This window comes from Haliotis rubra, unplaced genomic scaffold (genome assembly GCF_003918875.1).
Source record: "Haliotis rubra isolate DU_JTF1 unplaced genomic scaffold, ASM391887v1 Scf89, whole genome shotgun sequence".
Classification (NCBI taxonomy): domain Eukaryota; kingdom Metazoa; phylum Mollusca; class Gastropoda; order Lepetellida; family Haliotidae; genus Haliotis; species Haliotis rubra.
Window position 1 is genome coordinate 1,043,539 of NW_025767623.1, and position 12,782 is coordinate 1,056,320.

Genomic DNA, 12,782 nt, shown 5'->3' on the forward strand with positions numbered 1-12,782 from the left:
GAGTACATAGGACGTGGTCAAGATGTGAGTACATAGGACGTGGTCAAGATGTGAGTACAGGACGTGGTCAAGATGTGAGTACAGAACGTGGTCATGGGAGATGTGAGTACAGGACGTGGTCAAGATGTGAATACATAGGACGTGGTCAAGATGTGAGAACATAGGACGTGGTCAAGATGTGAGAACATAGGACGTGGTCATGATGTGAGTACATAGGACGTGGTCAGGATGTGAGTACATAGGACGTGGTCAGGATCAGAGTACACAGGACGTGGTCATGATGTGAGTACATAGGACGTGGTCATGATGTGAGAACATAGGACGTGGTCAAGATGTGAGTACATAGGACGTGGTCAAGATGTGAGTACATAGGACGTGGTCAAGATGTGAGTACAGGACGTGGTCAAGATGTGAGTACAGGACGTGGCCATGGGAGATGTGAGTACAGGACGTGGTCAAGATGTGAATACATAGGACGTGGTCAAGATGTGAATACATAGGACGTGGTCAAGATGTGAGAACATAGGACGTGGTCAAGATGTGAGAACATAGGACGTGGTCATGATGTGAGTACATAGGACGTGGTCAGGATGTGAGTACATAGGACGTGGTCAGGATCAGAGTACACAGGACGTGGTCATGATGTGAGAACATAGGACGTGGTCATGATGTGAGTACATAGGACGTGGTAAAGATGTGAGAACATAGCACGTGGTCATGATGTGAGAACATAGCACGTGGTCATGATGTGAGAACATAGGACGTGATCATGATGTGAGTACATAGGACGTGGTCATGAGAGATGTGAGAACATAGGACGTGGTCAAGATGTGACAACATAGGATGTAGTCATGAGAGATGTGAGAACACAGGACGTGGTCAAGATGTGAGTACACAGGACGTGGTCAAGATGTGAATACATAGGACGTGGTCATGATGTGAGTACATAGGACGTGGTCATGATGTGAATACATAGGACGTGGTCATGATGTGAGTACATAGGACGTGGTCATGATGTGAATACATAGGACGTGGTCATGATGTGAGTACATAGGACGTGGTCATGATGTGAATACATAGGACGTGGTCATGATGTGAGTACATAGGACGTGGTCATGATGTGAATACATAGGACGTGGTCATGATGTGAATACATAGGACGTGATCATGATGTGAATACATAGGACGTGGTCATGATGTGAATACATAGGACGTGGTCATGATGTGAATACGAAACATGTGTTGCACAATTAGCAATTGTAGCACAAAATATACTGGGTTCATTTTTCAGTACAAAATAGCTAGAGAGTAATTGCAATGGCAGTACACAATGAAATGACAGTATAAAACATAATAACGAGCAATATAGTCGTTGATAATGCCATTCACCAGGCGATGTTACAGCTATCTGGTTTTCAAAATACCCCAAGGCTGGAATGAGTGAGTGAGTTCAGTTTTACGTTTTTAGCAATATTCCAGCGATATCACAGCGGGGAACGCTAGAAATGATACACAGATTGTACCCATGTGAGGAATCGAACCCGGATCTTCGGTGTGACGAGCGAGCGCTTTAACCACGAGGCTACCCCATCGCCACTGAAAGAGTGTTCTAAACGTTTTGTGTATGTCGAAGGGTATTCCAACAAGTCCTGCCATTCGTGTTTACATTTCACAACTTTTGAGTTTGAGACAACCTCAAGCATGCTCAAAGAGCGTGAAAAAGCTCTTGTTCAAAAGTTTGTTGTTGATGACAACAACATTCAAGGTCCCAGTAAAATCTTTTTGTGGTATGTTTTCTGATTGCGTTGTCAATATTTTGAGTAATATTTGGACATGTTCAGACTTTCTGAGCACACAGACGTTTTTCGATATTATCCCTTTTTAAATATTTATCTTTGCCTTTTTGTAAAAGATTAAACTTCAATCGCATGCGCGAACCCAATTACTTTTACGCCTCATCTTTTAAATTAAAAGAAGAGGTTTTACCAGAACTGGAAAATATTCACTGACACATTCAACCGAAATTCAAAGTATTGGCGACGTGGTCGCGGAGGAGGCGAATGCACAGGGCAATGTCATTGAGTATGTGTGTACAGACGACGCTGTTATGGACAAGGTGAATGAGTAACTGAGTGTGGTTTTACGCAGCCTTTAGCAATATTCCAGTAATTACATGGCAGGGGACACCAGAAATGGGTTTCACACAATGTACACTTTTAAGGAATCGGACCCGGGTCTTCGTCGTAACTAGCGAACGCTTTAACCACTCGGCTACCCCACCGCTCCCCATGGAGAAGGTAAGGATTTACTCAAAACACAAAAGTAAATTTCAAAATCAACCATCATGAATGCGTGTCTCTGTCTGTTTTTATGAACTGAGCTCCTGGACAATTACAAAATCACTGTGTATTCAGTGTTTATTAGATGGGTGAATGTTTGTATTCCGTGCATCCTTCGAGTAGTGTATGACATGACTAATGTTTGAACGACCTTTATTTATGTCACAGACTAATGGATACGTCGGAGTACACCCCTTGTCTTTTGTCACAAGACCCGGATGTCGCTGTGGTGAAGACGCCATTGCAAGACCCGGATGTCCCTCTGGCGAAGACGCCATCTCAAGACCCGGATGTCGCTGTGGCGAAGACGCCATATCAAGACCCGGAAGTCGCTGTGGCTAAGACGCCATCTCAAGACCCGGAAGTCGCTGTGGCGAAGACGCCATCTCAAGACCCGGAAGTCGCTGTGGTGAAGACGCCATCTCAAGACCCGCATGTCGCTGTGGTGAAGACGCCATCTCAAGACCCGGATGGTGCGGTGACGGCACCCCTTTTGCAGCGCATCCTACTGAAGGTGCAAAGTTCTGGGTACAGAATGAAACTGTACTATATGCTGGGGATGTACATTTCGTCCTTCTTTACAGTAAGTGTTTAAGGATTTATCACTATACAACATCAGCAGTTATAAGAAATAATGTCGTGGTTGTGTTTAAAGTGATCTGAATCTGCCCTGGACATTGCAACGGCACCAGTGATGCTGCAAGTAGTGAGTGATTTTAGTTTTACGCCGCATTTAGCAATATTCCAGCAATATCACGGCGGGAGACACCAGAAATGGGCTTCACATATTGTATCCATGTGGGGAATCGAACTCGGATCTTCAGTGTAACAAGCGAACGCTTTAACTACTAGTCTACCCCACTGCGCCGATGGTGCAAAATAATAATGTATGTTGTGGGCTGTATTCACAGGGATGCATAGTTGGACTGAAGGGACCAGCCTTCCTCGACCTTCAGCAGATCGCTGGAGTTGGCACAAGCAAGGGTGCAGCCTTCTTCACAGCTGCAGCCGTCGGAGGGGTAGTTGGAAGTTTGGTCGGTGGCGCTCTCTACGACAGATTCAACCGTCACGTGGTTCTCTTTGTGTCATCCTTCCTGTATGCTGTGACGTGTGCAATCATCCCCTGGTGTTCTGTGTACTGGACAATGGTCATGATGTTCCTGCTACACGAGCTCGTTACAGGAGCTGCCAGGTCAGGTAAGTCACTATGTCTCTACTACAACACATCTCAGCTGGTTACAGGAGCTGCCAGGTCAGGTAAGTCACTATGTCTCTACTGCAACACATCTCAGCTGGTTACAGGAGCTGCCAGGTCAGGTAAGTCACTATGTCTCTACTACAACACATCTCAGCTGGTTACAGGAGCTGTCAGGTCAGGTAAGACACTATGTCTCTACTACAGCACATCTCAGCTGGTTATAGGAGCTGCCAGGTCAGGTAAGACACTATGTCTCTACTACAGCACATCTCAGCTGGTTACAGGAGCTGCCAGGTCTGGTAACACACTATGTCTCTACTACAGCACATCTCAGCTGGTTACAGGAGCTGCCAGGTCAGGTAAGACACTATGTCTCTACTACAGCACATCTCAGCTGGTTACAGGAGCTGCCAGGTCAGGTAAGACACTATGTCTCTACTACAGCACATCTCAGCTGGTTACAGGAGCTGCCAGGTCAGGTAAGTCACTATGTCTCTACTACAGCACATCTCAGCTGGTTACAGGAGCTGCCAGATCAGGTAAGTCACTATGTCTCTACTACAGCAGATCTCACCTGGTTACAGGTGCTGCCAGGTCAGGTAAGTCACTATGTCTCTACTGCAGCACATCTCAGCTGGTTACAGGTGCTGCCAGGTCAGGTATGTCACTATGTCTCTACAACAGCACATCTCAGCTGGTAACAGGAGCTGCCAGGTCAGGTAAGTCACTATGTCTCTACTACAGCACATCTCAGCTGGTTACAGGAGCTGCCAGGTCAGGTAAGTCACTATGTCTCTACTACAACACATCTCAGCTGGTTACAGGAGCTGTCAGGTCAGGTAAGACACTATGTCTCTACTACAGCACATCTCAGCTGGTTATAGGAGCTGCCAGGTCAGGTAAGACACTATGTCTCTACTACAGCACATCTCAGCTGGTTACAGGAGCTGCCAGGTCTGGTAACACACTATGTCTCTACTACAGCACATCTCAGCTGGTTACAGGAGCTGCCAGGTCAGGTAAGACACTATGTCTCTACTACAGCACATCTCAGCTGGTTACAGGAGCTGCCAGGTCAGGTAAGACACTATGTCTCTACTACAGCACATCTCAGCTGGTTACAGGAGCTGCCAGGTCAGGTAAGTCACTATGTCTCTACTACAGCACATCTCAGCTGGTTACAGGAGCTGCCAGATCAGGTAAGTCACTATGTCTCTACTACAGCAGATCTCACCTGGTTACAGGTGCTGCCAGGTCAGGTAAGTCACTATGTCTCTACTGCAGCACATCTCAGCTGGTTACAGGTGCTGCCAGGTCAGGTATGTCACTATGTCTCTACAACAGCACATCTCAGCTGGTAACAGGAGCTGCCAGGTCAGGTAAGTCACTATGTCTCTACTACAGCACATCTCAGCTGGTTACAGGAGCTGCCAGGTCAGGTAAGTCACTATGTCTCTACTACAACACATCTCAGCTGGTTACAGGAGCTGTCAGGTCAGGTAAGTCACTATGTCTCTACAACAGCACATCTCAGCTGGTTACAGGAGCTGCCAGGTCAGGTAAGTCACTATGTCTCTACTACAGCACATCTCAGCTGGTTACAGGAGCTGTCAGGTCAGGTAAGTCACTATGTCTCTACTACAGCACATCTCAGCTGGTTACAGGAGCTGCCAGGTCAGGTAAGTCACTATGTCTCTACTACAACACATCTCAGCTGGTTACAGGAGCTGCCAGGTCAGGTAAGTCACTATGTCTCTACTACAGCACATCTCAGCTGGTTACAGGAGCTGCCAGGTCAGGTAAGTCACTATGTCTCTACTACAGCACATCTCAGCTGGTTACAGGAGCTGTCAGGTCAGGTAAGTCACTATGTCTCTACTACAGCACATCTCAGCTGGTTACAGGAGCTGCCAGGTCAGGTAAGTCACTATGTCTCTACTACAACACATCTCAGCTGGTTACAGGAGCTGCCAGGTCAGGTAAGTCACTATGTCTCTACTACAGCACATCTCAGCTGGTTACAGGAGCTGTCAGGTCAGGTAAGTCACTATGTCTCTACTACAACACATCTCAGCTGGTTACAGGAGCTGTCAGGTCAGGTAAGTCACTATGTCTCTACTACAGCACATCTCAGCTGGTTACAGGAGCTGCCAGGTCAGGTAAGTCACTATGTCTCTACTACAGCACATCTCAGCTGGTTACAGGAGCTGTCAGGTCAGGTAAGTCACTATGTCTCTACTACAGCACATCTCAGCTGGTTACAGGAGCTGCCAGGTCTGGTAAGTCACTATGTCTCTACTACAGCACATCTCAGCTGGTTACAGGAGCTGCCAGGTCAGGTAAGACACTATGTCTCTACTACAGCACATCTCAGCTGGTTACAGGAGCTGCCAGGTCAGGTAAGACACTATGTCTCTGCTACAGCACATCTCAGCTGGTTATAGGGGCTGCCAGGTCTGGTAAGTCACAATGTCTTTACTTCAGCACACTCAAGATGGTAAAAGATGATGCCATCTGTCAACAGTTTAACCCTTTGCTGGGACATCTGTAGAGTTGCGTCCCTTTGTCCCGATGATTGCAGAATAAAGTTAAAAAATTTGCACCGATCATGCGTCTGTTTCACCAACGTTAATCATCTTATCATCGAAATATTGGAAGTTCCCCTTTAACTCCAACCTCAAACGTGTCCATTCATGTCAAATTAATCCGTTTCTGTGACCCAACACTCTGTTCTTATCTCGACCAGTCAAACACCAAGCAGAAGATATTTTGGAGCTTACCACATGCAATATTCCTCACCCTCATGGAGATCCAGGTTAGAATATGTCTTCAGCGTCCCATTTTAACGAAAGAGAGGATTTAAGGGATTGCACGGTTAATCTTGCTGACTTGGTTGATGCATGCCAGTACATTCTCTATTCTCACGTCAACGACTGTACGCATGTTGTTGATCACAGGATTGTCTGGCCAAGATTCCATTATTTACTGACCGCTGCTCTGTAGTCGGAATATAGGCGTAAAACAGAACAAACAAACACACGACAAACTTATGGATTCCTTTTCCTCTGTTTCAGGTACAAACGTGGAGATCGTGGAGGAGTGGGGCGACGAGGGCAAACCCTTCATGCAGGCTCTGCATTTTTCCTTCTCTCTCGGAGCCACCGTTGCCCCCTTAATTCTTGAACCATTCCTCTCCCCAGAACCTGTGCCAGATACAACTAACACTTCTTTCACAACAACAGGTGGCCCCTCCTTCACGACAACAACTTCCAACATGACGACTATGGCATTTCCTAGGCCAGAGAGTAATATCCACTATGGCTTTCTCGTCGTTGCTATTCTGTCAGGGTTGTCTTCCTTCGTGTTTCTTATCAAATACTTTCATGAAAAAAAGAAGGGCAAAAGCTTCTTCCGACGGAAGTACTCACAGGGGGCCATCAAGGACCATGAAGAGGAGGAAGGTCCAGTGAGGAAGAAGAGAACCCTCCCTCGACATCTTCTCATCATCACCCTGGCCTTCTTTGCCCTCTTCTACTTCTTCCTGGACGAGGTAGAGGACACCTCTCCTTCATTCCTGGCTGTATTTGTCGTGAAGCAGATGAATTGGACAAAACAATATGGTGGACGCCTGACTTCCGCTTTCTGGGGATCCTACACAGCAGGAAGGGGGTTTGGCATCGTTCTCATCAACTTCTTCAGCTATGAAAAGTTCTTCACCATCTGTTGTGTGGTCCTCTGCACGTCCCAGCTCGGTCTCCTTCTGTCAGCCACCTATGGATTTGATACTGGAATCTGGATCAGCATTGTTGGTATTGGGCTGGCGATCTCAGTGGTGTTCCCTGCAAGTCTCACTTGGACAGAGAAGGAACTGGTCCAGCTCTCAGGGAAGCTGATGGGAGTGATATTTGTTGCCCTAGGTCTTGGGGGACTTGCAAACCCTCAGATCATTGGCGTCACGATGGATCTATATTCACCAATGTGGTACAGTTATGTTTTATTTGCTGAGAGCATCTTGTTTTCCATCACCTTCCTCGTTCTGATGATGTTTGCAAAGAAGGTACTGTTTCAACACCAACAGGGCTTTACACAGAGAGAATATTCACAATAGGGTGTTTTTTAAAGTGAATGTTATAAACCGTTTTGTTTTCGGCAACATTAAATAATTCATAACTGTCATTTCATCAAACCCGGCATCTAGCATTCAATCCAAGGCGGACAGAGCTGCATCTGTTCATGTCACAACATGACAGTTAAAGGGCCACTGATCCAGAGCGATTAATGTTTCTCGCTAACAGTTTAATAACGAAACCTAGCTGCAAACTGGTCAGCCCCTGCTCCCTCGACCATGACGGACACGGGGACACTGGCTTCTGTCAACCTTGTTAGCATTTCTTCAACCTAATCAGTGGGACATTAGGAAGGGTGGATGCCCATCAGATGCCGCTATTTGAAAATATCCCCATAAGTTCTTGTCTGATTGCAATAAAGTATCCCAGCAGTGTAGGCTTTTTCAGATTTTCAAATGTTTGGATGGTATAGTGACTGATCCAATTTGATCCTATTTCTGTGTTTCATAAGTTTCAAAATGCATACAAATATGATAGTAAACTAATTAGGATTTTAAGATAAAATATATAGACGTACATTCACTTCGTTATTTCAGTCCTAAATTTTTTTACCACTGGCAGATTGTTAAACTTGAAATGTTTTCATTTGTTATCAAAATAATGCCATTTAATACAACATTCAGATTGACTAGTAGTTAACCCAAGTTCACTACTCTCCCCAAGACTCACCATGTACTTAGTTAGCCTTACTTTCAAAACAATGCTATTATATCAGGCTTCTCACCAAATTCGACCCGTGAAGATACGGGGTAGAATAGGTCTTAAACAACCCATGCTTGTCACAAAAGGCGACTATGCTTGTCGTAAGAGGCGACTAACGGGATTGGATAGTCAGGCTCGCTGACTTGGTTGACACATGTCATCGGTTCCCAATTGCGCAGATCGATGCTCATGCTGTTGATCACTGGATTGTCTGGTCCAGACTTGATTATTTACAGACCACCGCCATATAGCTGGAATATTGCTGGGTGTGGCGTAAAACTAAACTCACTCACTCACTCACCAAATTCAAGGTCAAACTATTTCTTAAATCAAATTCTTCATCCATTTGCGTTAACATTTTCGTAAAGTCAACATTACTATCAAATCAAAATTTTACGTCAAAATCAGCATTTTTAACAATGTGAATATTTTTTATGAGAAACCAAATTATTCATCAAAGTCTACATAATTTTACAACAAAATCAACATAAGTTTATCTAGTGAAAAAGATGTCATCTTTGCTGATCAGTCTATACTTATACTATCCATTGCTCTGGATCAGTGCCCCTTTAAGGGGAGAGAATAAGTTTACCCAATAATGGGGCACACCTGTGTAGTACTATTTGCTCAGTTTGTTCAGTTAACAGAATGTGGTTTTCACTATTAGACTTTTTGTTCAGTTCACATTATGTGATTTTTACTATTAGACTATTTGTTCAGTTAACTGAATGTGGTTTTTACTATTAGACTTTTTGTTCAGTTCACATAATGTGTTTTTAACTATCAGACTATTTGTTCAGTTCACAGAATGTGTTTTTTACTATAAGACTTTTTGTTCAGTTCACAGAATGTGGTTTTTACTATAAGACTATTTGTTCAGTTCACAGAATGTGGTTTTTACTATAAGACTTTTTGTTCAGTTCACAGCATGTGGTTTTTACTATAAGACTATTTGTTCAGTTCACAGAATGTGGGTTTTACCATTAGACTATTTGTTCAGCTCACAGATTGTGGGTTTTACTATGAGACTTTTTGTTCAGTTCACAGAATGTGGGTTTTATCATAAGACTATTTGTTCAGTTCACAGAATGTGTTTTTTACTATGAGACTATTTGTTCAGTTCACAGAATGTGGGTTTTACCATTAGACTATTTGTTCAGCTCACAGAATATGGGTTTTACTATGAGACTTTTTGTTCAGTTCACAGAATGTGGGTTTTATCATAAGACTATTTGTTCAGTTCACAGAATGTGTTGTTTACTATGAGACTTTTTGTTCAGTTCACAGAATGTGGGTTTTACCATTAGACTATTTGTTCAGTTCACAGAATGTGGGTTTTACTATGAGACTTTTTGTTCAGCTCACAGATTGTGGGTTTTGTCATTAGACTTTGTTCAGTTCACAGAATGTGTTTTTTTACTATAAGACTTTTTGTGTTTTTACTATAAGTTTGTTCAGTTCACAGAATGTGTTTTTTACTATGAAACTATTTGGTCAGCTCACAGAATGTGGGTTTTACTATGAGACTATTTGTTCAGCTCACAGAATGTGGGTTTTACCATTAGACTATTTGTTCAGATCACAGAATGTGTTTTTTACTATAAGACTTTTTGTTCAGCTCACAGAATGTGGGTTTTACCATTAGACTATTTGTTCAGTTCACAGAATGTGGGTTTTACCATTAGACTATTTGTTCAGTTCACAGAATGTGGGTTTTACTATGAGACTTTTTGTTCAGCTCACAGATTGTGGGTTTTGTCATTAGACTATTTGTTCAGTTCACAGAATGTGTTTTTTACTATAAGACTTTTTGTTCAGTTCACATAATGTGTTTTTTACTATGAAACTATTTGGTCAGCTCACAGAATGTGGGTTTTACTATGAGACTTTTGTTCAGCTCACAGAATGTGGGTTTTACCATTAGACTATTTGTTCAGTTCACAGAATGTGTTTTTTACTATAAGACTTTTTGTTCAGCTCACAGAATGTGGGTTTTACCATTAGAATATTTGTTCAGTTCACAGAATGTGGGTTTTACCATTAGACTATTTGTTCAGTTCACAGAATGTGTATTTTACTATAAGACTTTTTGTTCAGTTCACAGAATGTGTTTTTTACCATAAGACTTTTTGTTCAGTTCACAGAATGTGGGTTTTACCATTAGACTATTTGTTCAGTTCACATAATGTGTTTTTTACTATAAGACTTTTTGTTCAGCTCACAGAATGTGGTTTTTATTATTAGACTATTTGTTCAGTTCACATAATGTGTTTTTTCTTTCATATTCAACTATTTGTTCAGTTCAAAGAATGTGTGTTTTCTTTCATATTCAACTGTTTGTTCAGTTCACAGAATGTGTTTATTAATATTCACCTATTTGTTCAGTTCAACGAGTACAACGACAGGTGATATAATATAATATAGAATCTGAAATTTAAGGTTGATTTTGTTGGAGGAGATGTACTGCTGAACGGTAGAGGGATGGTAAACCAGGCAAAGTCTTTCATCAAGTCTGCCCAGAGTCGGTTATTCGTAGAGAAGCTTTCTGAGAAACCATTGCATAGTGTGTACATGCAGTGTGTGGTCAACAACAGTGATCCAACCGAGTCCTTCGCCTGGATGAATTGGCTGGTCTTAAATGTGAAATCTCTTTTTGCTGCTCAGAACCAGTCACTTCCCACTCGCAAGCGCCAAAATCAGGAGACATTCGTCACCACTCGCCCCTTTCCGTAACCTCCAAGAAGACTCGTCCCTGTCTCGATGCTTGTTATGCACGAAAATACGACAAACCAATCAGAACGCGCGTAATGGTTGCAGTGCTTTGATAAAAATAATCCCGACTATTTAAATCGTTTATGGCATTTGTTATTGGTTTCAAAAATTATGAAAAATATATATCGTCATATTAAAAGAACTAAGAACGTAGCTAACATAACTGTGCTGTTTAATGTGAACTTTTTATAAGAATCATGCGATTGGATGTGAGAGATTCAAATACACGTACGTGCGTTTGTTGACATAACGGCTCTCATTGGGCCAACTGAGTGTATTTCTGGCGATCTTGCGGGCTTGTTGTGGTAATTGTACGTGCGCTTCCAACAGTTTTAGGAAATGTAATTATAAATCGCTTCGACTTTCAAAACAATAATACATATCTGTATGTAACTAATCAACTTTAATCTTTAACATTGGGCATGTACTTTACATCTCTGGGAATATTTTAGTCTGACCTTCTTTTGGTCATTCATATATTTTTCAGCGAATTCATTTAAAATTCAACTGGGGTATGACAGCAAGGTTACACGTATGTTCAATTTGAGAAATATTTTAAAGTCATTTTTGAGTTTCTGCTTTGGGATTTAATGTAGCTGGGTTTTATTTTATAAATTTTATTTGCATATTCAATAAAACAAATCCCATTTGTGATTATTAAACCCTTTTCAGAAATATAATTGGAAATATAAGGTGAACACCTGGTAATAATTACGTCAGAATATGTCTTTAACAATTATGTTCTTCTCTTTCTGTTAGTTGTACCAAGGAAGTTTAATTCTTTAAATTAAATAAGCAAAAACGAAAACAGCAATAAAATGTATGAGTACTTCGGGGATATAAAGTACTATTGGAATCAAACAGAACTAGAGTAATCGTTCCGGTTGGAAGAAGTTCCGATGTTCCTACGCCAATATGAAATCCTTCCAGAGGGGCACGAGTCGCTTTTCGGCTTGTCCCGGAATAACACGAGTTGGTCACGAATGAATCAGGAGAGTGTTCCGGTTCTCCTATGAGCACAACGCTTCTGCCACTCCAGGTAATGCAGAAGGCTGCAGTGTTGGGAACCTTCATATTCCCCGGACAGTTCTTGGTGGGTTCGACTAGACAGTGCTTGCTGGGAGAAGTCCCATGCGATTTCTGGGCTGCGTGTAGAAGGGGCAAGGGCCCTGAGCTAAATATGCGCCTTACCGGGTGCTTTTAATCTGTAAAATATAATAATATATAATATTATATTTACCATACATTAAACGTGCACTTTGCTTTTCAAATATATCAGTTTCACCTTTTTGTTGCTTATAATTGATTAAATTTTGAAAGCGGTGAATACATGTAATACTGCTCTGGTATTGACTTGTATGTAAAATAATGGTGAAGAAATAATTTTTAAAAATAGTTTTATAAAAACTGATTTTAAACTCTTCAAAAAGAGAAACGCACATGATACGAATAGGGAAATGTTTGAAAGGTATTTAAGTGTACATAACTCGATTAAGCTGGAACGTAGATGAAGGAAAATCGACACAAGGATGCACATATGTATTTTTGTCATTGTCAGCATTAATTCAGTGCACACGTGTGGACACAAGGGGGCGTTTAGGTCCCCCCTTGGGGGGGATTGCACAAGTCGTCGGATTTTTGCTT

At 42.3% G+C, this 12,782-nt stretch overlaps 1 protein-coding gene across 1 annotated transcript; it reads left to right on the plus strand.

Annotated features, from left to right (window-relative positions):
• The first annotated feature begins 2,511 nt into the window (after window positions 1–2,511).
• LOC124263595 (sodium-dependent glucose transporter 1A-like) lies at window positions 2,512–10,775 on the plus strand. Its single transcript, XM_046698247.1, has 4 exons — window positions 2,512–2,922; window positions 3,251–3,536; window positions 6,612–7,594; window positions 10,752–10,775. The coding sequence occupies exons 1-4, from the start codon at window positions 2,512–2,514 to the stop codon at window positions 10,773–10,775; spliced, it is 1,704 nt and encodes a 567-aa protein (XP_046554203.1).
• Window positions 10,776–12,782: the final 2,007 nt, after the last annotated feature.